The sequence below is a fragment of the Mercenaria mercenaria genome, unplaced genomic scaffold (assembly GCF_021730395.1).
Source record: "Mercenaria mercenaria strain notata unplaced genomic scaffold, MADL_Memer_1 contig_4273, whole genome shotgun sequence".
Lineage (NCBI taxonomy): Eukaryota > Metazoa > Mollusca > Bivalvia > Venerida > Veneridae > Mercenaria > Mercenaria mercenaria.
In genome coordinates, this window is record NW_026462490.1 from 28,501 (window position 1) to 41,960 (window position 13,460).

General features: G+C 35.1%; 1 protein-coding gene across 1 annotated transcript in view; it reads left to right on the forward strand.

Moving 5' to 3' along the window:
* Positions 1-13,460, forward strand: part of LOC128553754 (uncharacterized) — a gene marked incomplete at its 3' end in the record, with an annotated part of 56,514 nt that overhangs the window by 19,005 nt on the left and 24,049 nt on the right. Inside the window, exons 2-5 of the mRNA XM_053534930.1 lie at positions 4,177-4,584; positions 5,098-5,166; positions 8,372-8,516; positions 9,161-9,543. Coding sequence (XP_053390905.1) covers positions 4,198-4,584; positions 5,098-5,166; positions 8,372-8,516; positions 9,161-9,543 — 984 coding nt within the window. The remainder of the gene's footprint in view (positions 1-4,176; positions 4,585-5,097; positions 5,167-8,371; positions 8,517-9,160; positions 9,544-13,460) is intronic.

The window sequence follows — 13,460 nt, forward strand, 5'->3', positions numbered from 1 at the left end:
CCATATATGTATAAAGTGGAAACTTTAAAAATTGTGTAATATATATATAATATAGGCTAACACAGAAGAAACCTAACTCTGTACTTGTACCATTACGTCATACAAATGCACTTGAAATCTTGTACAGGCGAGCGCTTTAGGGTCAATGACCTCTTGTTTGAAATGTCAAACATTTATTCATGTATTTAAAACATCATAACTTCCTTAAAATATTTGTGAAAACACCACCATTTGTTTACTACATAGATTTACTCCTGGACTATAACATACCATTTTAATTTTTAGCCCACCATCATAGATGGTGGGCTATTCAAAACACTCTGTGTCCGTGGTCCGTCGTCCGTCCGTACGGCCGTCCGTCAGTCCTTCCGTTAACAATTTCTCGTTATCGCATCTCCCCAGAAACTACTGGGGGGATTTTGACCAAACTTTGTCAGAATGATGTATTTGTACCCTAGTTGTGTCCCGCAGAAAATCAGACTGGTTCAACAATTTTTGAGTGAGTTATGGCCCTTTGTTTATTTTGATTTCTAATATAGTTTTATATCCAGCGGCCCTCCAAGTAGTTAATTAGTTTTTTATGGCCTTACCTGTAGAAGGGTCATAAAGTCTGCAGACACTAATGAGATAATTATTCAAGTTGTTCATTATTTTCCTATTACACCTCAGCAGTGAGTGGACTACCCTAGTAGATTGATGGTTAATTTGTTTAGTACTCACATTTCTGGGTTTAATTATTAGTTATAATATAAGTAATTATATGTGCATTCTTTGTTTCCATAGTAAGAAAAAATAATAATTGCATATTACTCATTAATGGTGTCATCTCTCTTGTTTAGGGTATGGGTTTAATTATTAAGTATAATATAAGTAATTATATTTGCATTCTCTGTTTCCGTAATAAGAAAAAAAATGCATTTAACTCATTAATGGTGCCATCTCTCTTGTTTAGGGTCAAGGTCACTTATTTCGATCTAGTAACCTACTTTTTTGTTTTTAACCTACAACATTAAAATTTGGACCACATGTTTAGTTTTGAGTGGCCTGATGAACCTTGACATGAGTTGACCTTGATTTTGACCTAGTGACCTACTTTCACATTTCCGTAGCTACAGCCTTCAGATTTGGACCACATGCCAAGGTTTGTGTACCGAAATAAACTTTGACCTTGACATTGACCTAGTGACCTACTTTCACATTTTTGAAGGTACAGGCTTCAAATTTGGATAACATGCATAGTTTTATGTTCCAAAATAAAATTTGACCTTGATTTTGACCTAGTGACCTACTTTCGCATTTCTCAAGCTACCGCCTTCAAATTTGGACCACATGCATAGTTTTGTGTACCGAAATGAATTTTGACCTAGTGACCTACTTTCACATTTCTCAAGCTACAGGCTTCAAATTTGGACCACATGCATAGTTTGGTGTTCTGAATTGAAATTTGACCTTGATTTTTACATAGTACCTACTTTCACGTTTCTTTAGCTACAGCCTTCAGATTTGAAGCACATTCATAGTTTTGTGTACCGAAGTGAACTTTGACCTTGAAATCGATCTAGTGACCTACTTTCACATTTCTCAAGCTACAGCATTCAAATTTTTACCACATGCATGGATCACATGCACAGTTTTGTGTACCGAAATGAACTTTGACCTTGATCTTGACCTAGTGACATATTTGTGCTTTGCTCATAGCACATTCATATATTGACCAATCTCTTTGATATTTGGTATGTAAGTACATTGTATGGAGCCAAAATTACCAATTGGTATTAGAGGTCACTGGATCTAAGGACTGTGATGACCTGGATTCTGACATAGTTACCTACTTTTAGGATTTTGAGCTAGTCTTGAAATCTGGAACGTTAAAAAATGACTCAATGGTGGTCGCCAAGATCACTCTGTGATCTCTTGTTAGTTTTTAAGTTTTGAATATAGCCAGTCTATAATCTTCTCTCCAATGATTTCTCTGATAAAATCTCTAAAATTGGCTGGCATTTGTCACTATATTCATGAAATAAAAGAAATATCTAAAAGATATGGAATTTTGTGACAAATTCTTTATTATCAGTCTAGCGGCTAGTCAAGTTGCTACATCATGTTGTGAGAAAATCCAGGATTTTATATGTTCGTATTTGCCAGCCTTAGAAAATTTAAAAAAAAACACGCAGATTCGATCAGTGTTTAGTAACATAAAACATATCCCAGACAAATACAAACTTAAGATTTAATGTATAGTAAAAAGTAGCATTGTGTTTTTGTTATTGTTTTCAGTTTTTGAAACAGACCTGGCTGTGAATACAAAAAAATAAAAATAAAAAATAAAATAATGTTAGTATACTTCACGGCTTTATTCAAAACATTAAAAAATCAAATTACCTTCCTATGATATATTGGTCAGATTTTACATGTACTAATTTACGAAACCCTTGCAACTCCTTAGTTACAGAAGACAATAAATAATATATGTTCGCTATAAACAAAGCAGAAATAACCAGAAATAATTCTACTCAGCATGATAATATAATAAAGCACCAATTTAGTACTTTTCATATAAAACTATTTTCAATGCTGCAGTAATTATGATACTTTCTAACAGTTTTAAGTTTAATGATGAAATACTATCTCATTTGCATGATAATATCTTATTGAGTACTGTACCAAATTAACACTATAATTCTATACTGAATATATTTTTCGTATAGAATTACCTATATATACCTGGCAACCGAATGGTAGTGTTTCACAAATATTTCAAAGAAGTTATGCTGTTGAAATGCATGAATAAATGTTTAAAATTTCAAACAAAAAATAACGCACAAGGTTGACAATATACCAATCTGTCAATGTGTCTTGGCTGTAAAAAAGCTTTTGACTCTCTTTTATGGAAATTTGTTTTTTCCCCGTAAATATTCAGGCTAGAATTATAACAAATATTAGCTGAATTAACATTTTACCATGAAATTGTGTTTTTCTGTAATAACAATTGGTATTTCATTTGTTTTGATACAGTATTAGTATTTTATTGAATTGTATAGAATTAGTATTTTATTTCAAAAAGTACAACATTAGTATAGATTTACACCTCTTCTATATGCAAATGCAGTACAGAATTTATGTTTTGTTGTAGTAATTTATTGATGTTTTATTAGTATTGCAATAGCTTATTTTCATGATGCAGTTTGCACTTTTTTCTTTACCAATTAAATAGTGTACAGAATTTGTATCTAACTATAGTGTTTTGTTTACCCCTTTTTCATATGGGGATGATACAAAGATTATAATACTCTCCTAAACGTCTTATCGATTGGACTATTTACGTGAGAGAACGCCAAAACGACAATCAAAATTCTATTTCTTAAATTTTCAACATCCATTTCCTCATCATTGAGAAAGAAGCAGATGCTTTGTGTATGGTTAATAGATATTGATCTACAATAAGGTTATGCATTTGTCTTTTATAATTCAAACCCTTTTCAAAATTTTAACATAGGTCTATTTTACTCATACAATAGCTCAGCAGCCAGTGCACATATTTTGTATGTTTTTTTTCTGAATGTTGAGAAAGTGAAGGAATTACAGAAATGTGATATCCCCTTTCTAAATACAAATAATGTTTTCACTAATAAGAAGAGAAGTGAGGTTTGAAATCAATTAACACAGAAAAGTAACCGATAGTAGCTACAATGATCGATAACACTAAAATAACATACAAAGTAGCAAAACTATTATTGTAAAACAGCAAAAACCGACAATGGTTTCGGAATTTTAAGTTCAGAACTGGGTAAAACATAGTACTTTTTGCTTCGGAACTGCTGAATGGCTGCTCAATCATAAAGTGAATGTAAGATTCAAGGAAAATTAAGATGAGAAAAAGGTGTTTTTTCTCTTACTTTGCTTCTTTTGGGCCACACGATTGTATTACAGTAGCTTATACAATTTGTGAGTTTAAGAGATACTAGTAGACAGTGAACGACAGTACTATTCGATATTGAATCTTCAGCGATAAGTATAGATACAAAATGATAAGAAATAATACATATAAACATTAAATATTAATATTGAATATCTAATATCACTTTTTTTGACAGGAATTTCTCAAAATCATTTTCTTAGAATAAATTTATAGTAGGGTAACAATTTCTTAAAACACAACATTATATTTTATTACAGGCAATCTGTTGATCAAACACGATGTCAGAAACGACTTACGACACTAACAGGTTTCGGCTAAGATGTCTTATAAGGGAATGCGGAAACATAATATTCAAATATAGAGTAGAAGAGAAAGTTAAACCTCTCACGATAGAGCATTTTCTTCAAGACCCTGAAAACAAGCGAAAATTAGACAGCCTTCATAAAAAGCTCGTAATCACTGGAGAACAGTATGACCACCTGTATCCAGATTCGGGATCGCCGTCTACCGAAGACTTTGACATTACACTCTGGCTGGTTATACTGCGAACCTTTTGTTGCTCCAGGCCTTATAATGACCCACTCTGGTACAAATCAAAGAGTCCAGAAGCAAATGACTTTTCACCTGAAGCAGATGTAGTTAGAATACGGGACCACAAATCTGAGGTAGGAACACGATTGAAACAGGCAAAGGAGCATTGCCTCTCCAGTAATTGTGCTTAGAATCATTCATATCTATCCGTGAAATTGAAGTTAAATAAGTACGTGTATCATGCATTTCCACTACCGTCCATGAACAGACTATGTCAAACCGAGCTTGCAACTTTTTTATTTTTGGCATGTTGGGCGACCTGCGGAATTTCCACTTCCTACTTCATGATGTATCAGTTTCAGAAGTTAATGAATTGCTGTCCTTGAAAACGTTGTTAATCTCTTGGACGCCAATTTTCAATTGTTTACGCGCATCGGTGTTACCTTGTTAGTACGGAAAGCTATGTTTTTTTTACGACTGAAGAATAGTGAAGTAGTATTGCAAATCACGCAATCGTACGGAAATTATCAAGATCTATTCCCTTTTGATTAGTATTGACGATTATGTAGAGCCGCTTATTGAAATGGTTTTTTCTCAGTTTTTGATAAAAAGGAGTAAATAAAACTTCACCGTTTTACATTTTACAGGTAGAAGATGCCAAGGGACAAGAGCTTAACGATAAAAACTTCAAAAAAAAATGGGAAGACTTGTACCAGGTGAGATAAGAACAAGTAAAATCAAAGCGCTCAAAGCGCTGATGGTGGCTGCTAATCAATGTTTAAAATATTACAAAGAAAGCGACAACTGAGGAATTGTTAATATAAACCATAAGAACTTTTTTTGCCTTTTTTTTTGATATTCGGCTTTGGTTTCAAAATGAATCCTTTTTCACTGCCAGTCATTGTTTACATACACACTGATTCAGTCTTTAACGAATAGTTTTGATCCTTTTTGATTATTTGTGAATTTATAAATAATACAAGCTTTTTCTCCAAATCATTCAGCTTTTAAGATTTCCCTTTTAAAGCTTTTGGGCATTGTCTGTCATGAATTATTATACACACTGATTTAGTCCGTATCAGATAGCTGTGGTTTTCATGAGACTTTTGTGAAAGAAAACAACACAAACATGCATCACAAATGCATCTCAGAATGTCAGTTCTGCAACCAGTGTATTTTAGAGGTGCGTTAATTATCACTCCATCTGTTATACTCAAAAGTTCGATAGACATAACAGCAGGCTTCGCATAAAAGCTGGACTTTAAGTCAGACAAACTTTAACTTTAGTCAGACCGAGAAAAACGTCGAAAAATATGTAACTGGCGAAACGAAACCGTTTTAATTTTTATACATATATTTGTATCAATCCAGATATATTGAGACGCACCATCAGAAAACCAACATAGTTCGTTTGCGACCAGCATGGATCCAGACCAGCCTGTGCATCCGCGCAGTCTGGTCAGAATCCATGCTGTTAGCTTTCAAAGCCTATTGCAACTAGAGAAACTGTTAGCGAACAGCAAGGATCCTGACCAGAGTGTTTGATCTGGGTTCATGCTGGTCACAAATGCACTATGTTGTTTTTCTCATGGTGCGACTCGAATGAATTTAGCTGAAGTGAGCAGAATCTGTCTTGAAACAATTCAATTTTTAAGTTGGTCAAATCTGTTATCCGACGACTTGCTACAGTATGACAGATTGCCGTTTCAAAAAGGCGAGTATTAGTATCACCGCTGCGCCCACTTTCACGGGCTTACAAGTTGATGAATCGTGATACAGTAGCACCACTTAGTCAAAGCGAGCTTGCAACATTTGTCAGCTTGGGCGACCTGTGGGTTTCCACGTTGATAATTCGTGTTTTGTCAGACGAAATTGTACCGAATACATGTGTATCTATGCATACATATAGTATCTTATATTGTACATTTGCTAAAGGAAGATTATCCGTGATGGAATATTATTTAGAAAACATACATGTCTTTGATTCTCACGGCAGGTCACATTGCAAACAATATCGAATAAATTTTAACTGAATGTTCTTTTATTTTTGTTCACTCTCGTATTGCTAAGCATGTTTTAGTATATTTTGTTCTTGATATAACGATGAACTGTACATGTTCAAGTTATATCCATAAATTACTGTCCTGTTCATAAATCATCTCACTTAATTTGCGCTAATTAGTGTTAATTGGCAGTATCAACGCCTGAGGAAATCCATATCACTGCTGATTATCGATTTTCTATAAATAGCCTAATTAACATGTGGTCATATTTTTGCGTGCTTGAAACGAAAACGAGACAATGCAGTCGAAAATTCAGTAACATTCTTAGATCACTAGGGTTGCATTAATATAATATCTTACAATTTGATAGCTATGACGAACATTTAAGTTTGCTCTGACATATTTGAAAAGTGTTACAACTTGCTGGAAAAGCTACCAGAGGTACAAACTGGTATTGTCTATGGACCGGAAATGTTTGGAAACTTTTCCGTTGAAATTCCGTTTCTATTTTTAGCCGCGGATTATTGCTAGCAGAAGTCATTGTTCTTTATCAAATAAAGCCTTAAATTTCGGGAGTTATACGTGTGACACTGCGGTTAGGAAACATTTTTGAATTGTCAGTCTGGATTACCAGGCTAGGTTTCTATATATATATATATGCTACCTTTTCTACGTTATAAGCTACGTGACCTCTGGGGCAGTACTATGCAATAGCTAATCAATATCATCGCTCCAGTTCAGGTGACATGAGGTCATCGTTTATTCACGTGACCATAAATTTGCACATTTGTATTCATACACATGGTTGTTTTAATTAAAACGTTGACTTCAGTTTGTATTGATTTTAGTCGCCGAATTTACATTAAAAATGGTATTAAGGCAAATATTGTAGCTTTGCATATTCTGCACGTTGTGTAGATAATTGTTTTCCTGGAAAGCTTGGAACTATTTTTGGTTGTGTTGTTAGGATGGTCTTAAGAACTGACAAGATTTCTCGAACTGAGTATTCTTTTTGACACTGGTGGCAACAGCCACCAAAAACGGGGCATGTAAATTATTATATAAATGTTCTGAAAGCAAAAGATGCTAAAATGTGCTCATGGCTCCAAACTGTGTCCATTAAGTACAGCTGTGATCTTGATTCTGTTACGTAGGTGGGTCATACTGACGAACGCTGGGATCTACCACAGTCGGTCTTCGTTTGAAAATTAATAGGGCTGATAAACCTTTCCAATAAAATTTGGTTTCTATACGTCATTCAGTTTGAATGTCACACTGGCACTGTCTCCAACAGGTTGTCATGGGGACTTAAAGGATTTAGAAACCTTTTTTGTTTCTTGAAAAGAAGACTTCAATCATTCTAGCATTTAATATATCTTGTACGGCAAATTATGTTAATGGCATATGTTCTGTATTAAACATACTCAAAACGAGATACGTTGGGCATTGTGCTCACTGCTACAAGTAGACACCGTCGTTTATATGACTGAAAATTTGTTGAAAAAGACGTTAAACCCGAACACACACACACACACAAAACGAGATACATCCTCCAGACGAAAAGATCATTAAATCGGATCAACACGACACTTTTAATTTTTATATCGTAATTTCCTGCGATCCGATGGATCTATTTTTCGATGAATATGTAGTGTTTACCATGTATGAAACTCATTAAATGATGTAAAGAAGAACCCTTGGAAACTTAGAACGCAACAATACAAATTAATATCAGAATCGGTTTGTACGAGCCTGTTCAAGAGGGGTAATGAAATGCATTGAACTATTTCTATTGACTTGAATGTTTTTTTTGTTCTTATCGTTTATGAGTTCAAAGCAAATTAAATATTTTACTTGAAGGAAAAATGGCGTTTATAATCATTTAACTTCTCAGCATTGAATCGTCTTTTCTTTTTAGATCATTCTTCGTGCTGGAAGTGGAATTGATGGTTTGGAAAGCCGTATACAGCATATCAAAGACATGGAATTTGATGCAACAAAGGATGAAGAAGTTGAGACAGACTTTATGACATGGAAGAAAATGGAAAGGGAGTTTGAGCAAGGTTCTCCAACTTTCATAATTTTGTCTTAAAGAAATGCTTTTTTTTTTGGGAACGGATGACAGATACACCACGTCTGTTGTTTTAATAGGATATATTTAAAAGACTGACCTACATGAATGTATTAATAATAATTATCTTGGTAACAATCTTTTAAAGGCTCATAATATGTTTTCATATATATTTTATGTTTTAGCTTCCACACTTCTCACGAAGATAAACAGTTTCTTATTTGGTATCGAATATTATTTGTGAAAATTGTTATTCATGTATTGCAAGAAAATATTATTGAATCCTTTGTTTATAGTTACCTTTCGTTGTGGATTTAAGTTCATGTGTAATATTGAGTATGAATCTTTTAATCATGAAATTATTTGTAATATCTTTATCTGTTTTTTTTTACATACAGTCTACAGCCTTATAGATCTTAAATAAGACACGTCAAAACAACACTGTTTGTAATTTGAAGATAATGCTAGTCTTTCATGTCTTTGTTTTGCTTTATAGATACTCCAGTACAAATATTGTAATGTGTGAAAATTATAACAAATTCGAGATACTACTTCGTGTATATAACAGAAAATTGTAACATAGATAACGAATATTTGAGCCGTCTTCCTCAGAACTACTATGATTGTTGTTTTCAGGACTTGATTTATCGATGTGTGAATCAAAAATATTCCGGCTCAAACTGTATTCTTTACTTGTTGACGGTGGGACTAGAGTATTTAAAAACATTCTTGATGACAAGCTTCCCCCATCAAGTCTCAAATTAGCCATTGCAAACAACACAAGCACGATAAAGTTTCTTGAAGGCAAAGGTGTGATAAATGCCACTCAACTTAAGCTACTATACCCAAGTTCAGGACCGCCATTGTCAGAAGAATTTGATATAACGCTTCTAGCCATCTTGCTTCGCAATTTTTGCTTCAAGACGAGACTTCCGGTTTGGAGTTCTAAAGGCCAGCCACCTGTGACAGACACTTCCCCAGAGGCTAATATTGTACGCATAAGAGAGCATAGGAACGAGGTATGTATCCGTCTATCTTGTTATTTATTAATTGTCTGTTTCAATGTGAAATATCTATTCATTTATTTCTACCAGGGAAACAAAAGCTACAATATTTTTCTACATTTATTTTGTCAACCTCTTTTAAATTCCCGAGAATTATAGCCTTCTTGGTGCTACCTTACAGTACAGATAAACCCCCTTCAATATTTTCGGGACAGTAAATTATAAGATGAAAAAGAACCTGCAACATTTTCTTTTTTGTCATGGTGGGCATTCTGCGGGGTCCCTCTTTTTCTATTTTATTTCATGTTATTCGAAATAGACTACGAACATGTAACATTCATTGTTTTATTGACCTCATTATTGTATTGTTACATATTTAAAGAGCATATAACGTAATCCATACATAAGAAATTTATGATGAACCAATTTAATGACTTAAAAATTTAGTTTTGAAGGAACATAATCTATATTTGCCAAAGTAATTGCCTCGGTAGATCTGAGAGAAACTTGAAAGAATAAGTTGGCATGTTTTTGGCCGCTCTAAAAATCTTCGAGCGAGAAGACACCGGGCGCAAACATGAAACAATACGCGATGCGAAAATAATCCTAAAAACCTGCAAATTGTATCTAGTAGCCTACACGGACCACACCAGAATGCATGACCGTAGACCTCAGCTTACTCCGGCTTCGTACCAAAACGGTACCTCGAAAAAAGTCAGGGGCTACTGCCAAACATCTAGTGCTTAAAAGCATGCTTACAAAAAAGCAAGGACCCCAAATTATCCACCAAGAACGGCACCAGTTAAATATTTGTGACACAGCTCATGGCTACCGCCGGTACAGACCAGACTGTATGGGCCTACCACACGATCACCAAGGGATGTTTTACATACACCACTTCACAAAACGCAATGCAATATAGGCCTTACTAATACCCTAGTGAAGCCAACAGACACTTCACTTGTGCAAAACGCAAACCAAACTGGAGATAGCCAGTACTATAGTGATGCACTTCGGACACTTCACTTTGCAAAAAACGCAATGCAATCTCAGACTCGCCAATTCTATAGTGGTGCACTACAGACACTCCACTTTGCAAAACACTCAGTGCAATCTCGGACTCGCCAATACTTTAGTGGTGCACTACAGGCACTTCACAAGCAAGCAAGGCAATGCAACACAATCTAGGACTCGCCAGTACTATAAAGACGAAACCTAGTGACTCGAAGCAACACGGGACAACCAACCTTAAATAGCTATGTGCATATTTCACAATTACAATTCTTGGTGTCATGAACGAGCTCTACTGGTTCAGGAATCCTAATACCAATGGTAAGCCCTTATATACGCATACATACATACACAACTAAGCTGACCATGACCATTACTGACAGACGACAATGCCAATTCCACTGAACAATTATGAAACAAATGTTTCACGCTAAATACCTATATTTATCTATATTTCGACATTCATTGTATAAATTACTACGTGACCATGAAAACAAAACAACCCGTTTAGATTCACTCTCGTTAACCAGATGCCTCGCCTGATCCCCACCCCTCAGCTTTACCTGAGCGACAATCCTAATAATTAAAAAAAACAATTACTGATTCATATAAGTAACATAAAGAATTATTATCAGTGAGCTTTAACGTATCAATGAAACTTAGACATAAATGAAATAATAAAGATAATGTAGTGCACAAGTTCATATCATTTCTTTTCCTCTGTTTATCTTAAGAATAAGAACGTCCCAGTGTAATCATCTAACTTCCGATATCCTCACAAAGTTCGAAACAAACTTCTTTAGTAAACGCTGATATTTAAAATAAAAACAAATAAATTCACTAATTGTCTCTAGTTCAGTCCCATGTCCGGGATTTATCTTGATGTGTACATATACCAAAGCCACTTTCAAAGCGTCGCCACGTAATATTTTACAGTACCTGGAAGTTCTTCGATTTAGTTTCTGTGTAACCAAATGTTCTAACGTTATTTCCTTGGATGTGTTTGTAATTGGATATCGGAGACGTCATAATGTTGCACTACCAGATCACTTTCAACAAACGTCATAATTTGAACGATCCTAAAAGGATAATACTAAAAACAGCAAATCTGATACAAAATAACCTATGTTGCATGTAATACCAAGAAAAACACTAAACGTTTTAGGCGTTTCTCTTTTTCTTTTACAAAAATATATTAAACAAAAGCCTTAATATGTAACAACTATAGGGGTGTTGCGGGAGGGCAAGTTAAACTTTACTGAACGACGTGTAGAAATACAGTGAAGATTTTGCACGGGATTGTTGCTTTTATATCGAACAGTTAGCCATGTTCTTGGCTCGCTACACATACACTACAGTTCTGTATTGATAAAACGGGAACCAGTTTAACTTGGGGATAAAAGCAAATTAATCCCGATTCCTTAACAACGGACAAACTTTATTTCTCAAGAAATAAACAAAATTATTTTAAGGAAATAATTTATATTATTTCATGTTATTAGAAATAAAATAAGAACAGGTAACATTAATTGTTTTGTTTACCTCATTATTACATCTTTAAAGAGCATATAACGTAATACATAACATAAGAAATTTATGATGAACCAATATAATGACTTAAAATTTAGTTTTAAAGGAACATATTCTATCTTTGCCAACGTAAATGCATCAATAGATCTGAGAGAAACTTGAAAGATTAAGTTGGCATGTTTTTGGGTGCTCTAAAAATCTTCGAGCGAGAGGAGACCAGGCGCAAACATGAAACAATACGCAATGCGAAAATAATCATAAAACACCTGCAAATGGTATTTAATAGCCTACACGGACCACATCCGAATGCATGACCGTAGACCTCAGCTTACTCCGGCTTCGCACCAAAACGGTACCTTGAAATAAGTCAAGGGCTACTGCCAAACATCTAGTGCTTGGAAGTAAATTGTTCAACATGCGCCCGGCACCCAATCTCTACCAGGTCGATTGATTTTTTCCGCCACAATAAATTTTGCAAAAAATTTATCCCCCAAAAATCAACAGACTGAAGAGTAAAACATTTACATTTTTTTTTGATAAAGCATCTCTTAAGTAATCGATGAAAAACTCTAGCCCGACTTCGTTCAGATGGACGCCATCCGTGCGATAGAAATTGAGACTGAGAATTCCTAGCGTGCTAGAAGTTACTGGAGAGCAATCGCCGTGACAGAACAACATGCTGTTATGGCTTGGCCTAACTATTGAAAACTCCGACAGTTTGTGCACTGGACAAATTGGACCGGTTTCTCCTGGTATTTTCAGCAAAATTTGATTCCCTCTCTGACATGAGCTCGTCCACTGTTCTATAGAATTAATCTTGTCCTTACACTCTTTCTGAGCGGTTTCAACGTGACCGTCAGCAGACAACTTCAGAATGCCCCCTTTACAAAAATTTGACAACTGGACCGCCCCTTTAACCAATAACGCCAAGTTTACATATTCGCCTCTGCAAATCTGTTGCTTAAGAGGCAAAGGCATATGTGCCGCCAAATCGTCATTGGCTAGACGAACAGAAGGTACGTTTTGTGCATTTTGCAATGAGCTTTGACCTGTTTGGTCTGGCCATAAAGACGAACTACTAGAATTGCCCTGTACGTTTACCTCGCCACACCCCACAGAATGTTTACTTTGATTCGCTGTATCAGTTACATTATCTTGCAAAATACCAGAACCATGTAAAATAGTTTCAAAATCAATAACATTATTATTGCACCCGCTGGCATCATCCTGTAGGAGTCTGTCTCTGTATCGTCTGCCCCATCCGTCTCAAGGTCATGTGGTTGTTGATTTCGAACCTCGTCACCAACCATTTCCTCCGCATTACGTTTCGGACACCTCGTTTTAAGGTGGTTATCCTGTTGCTGTTGGTTATGCTGGTCATCCTGGCGATT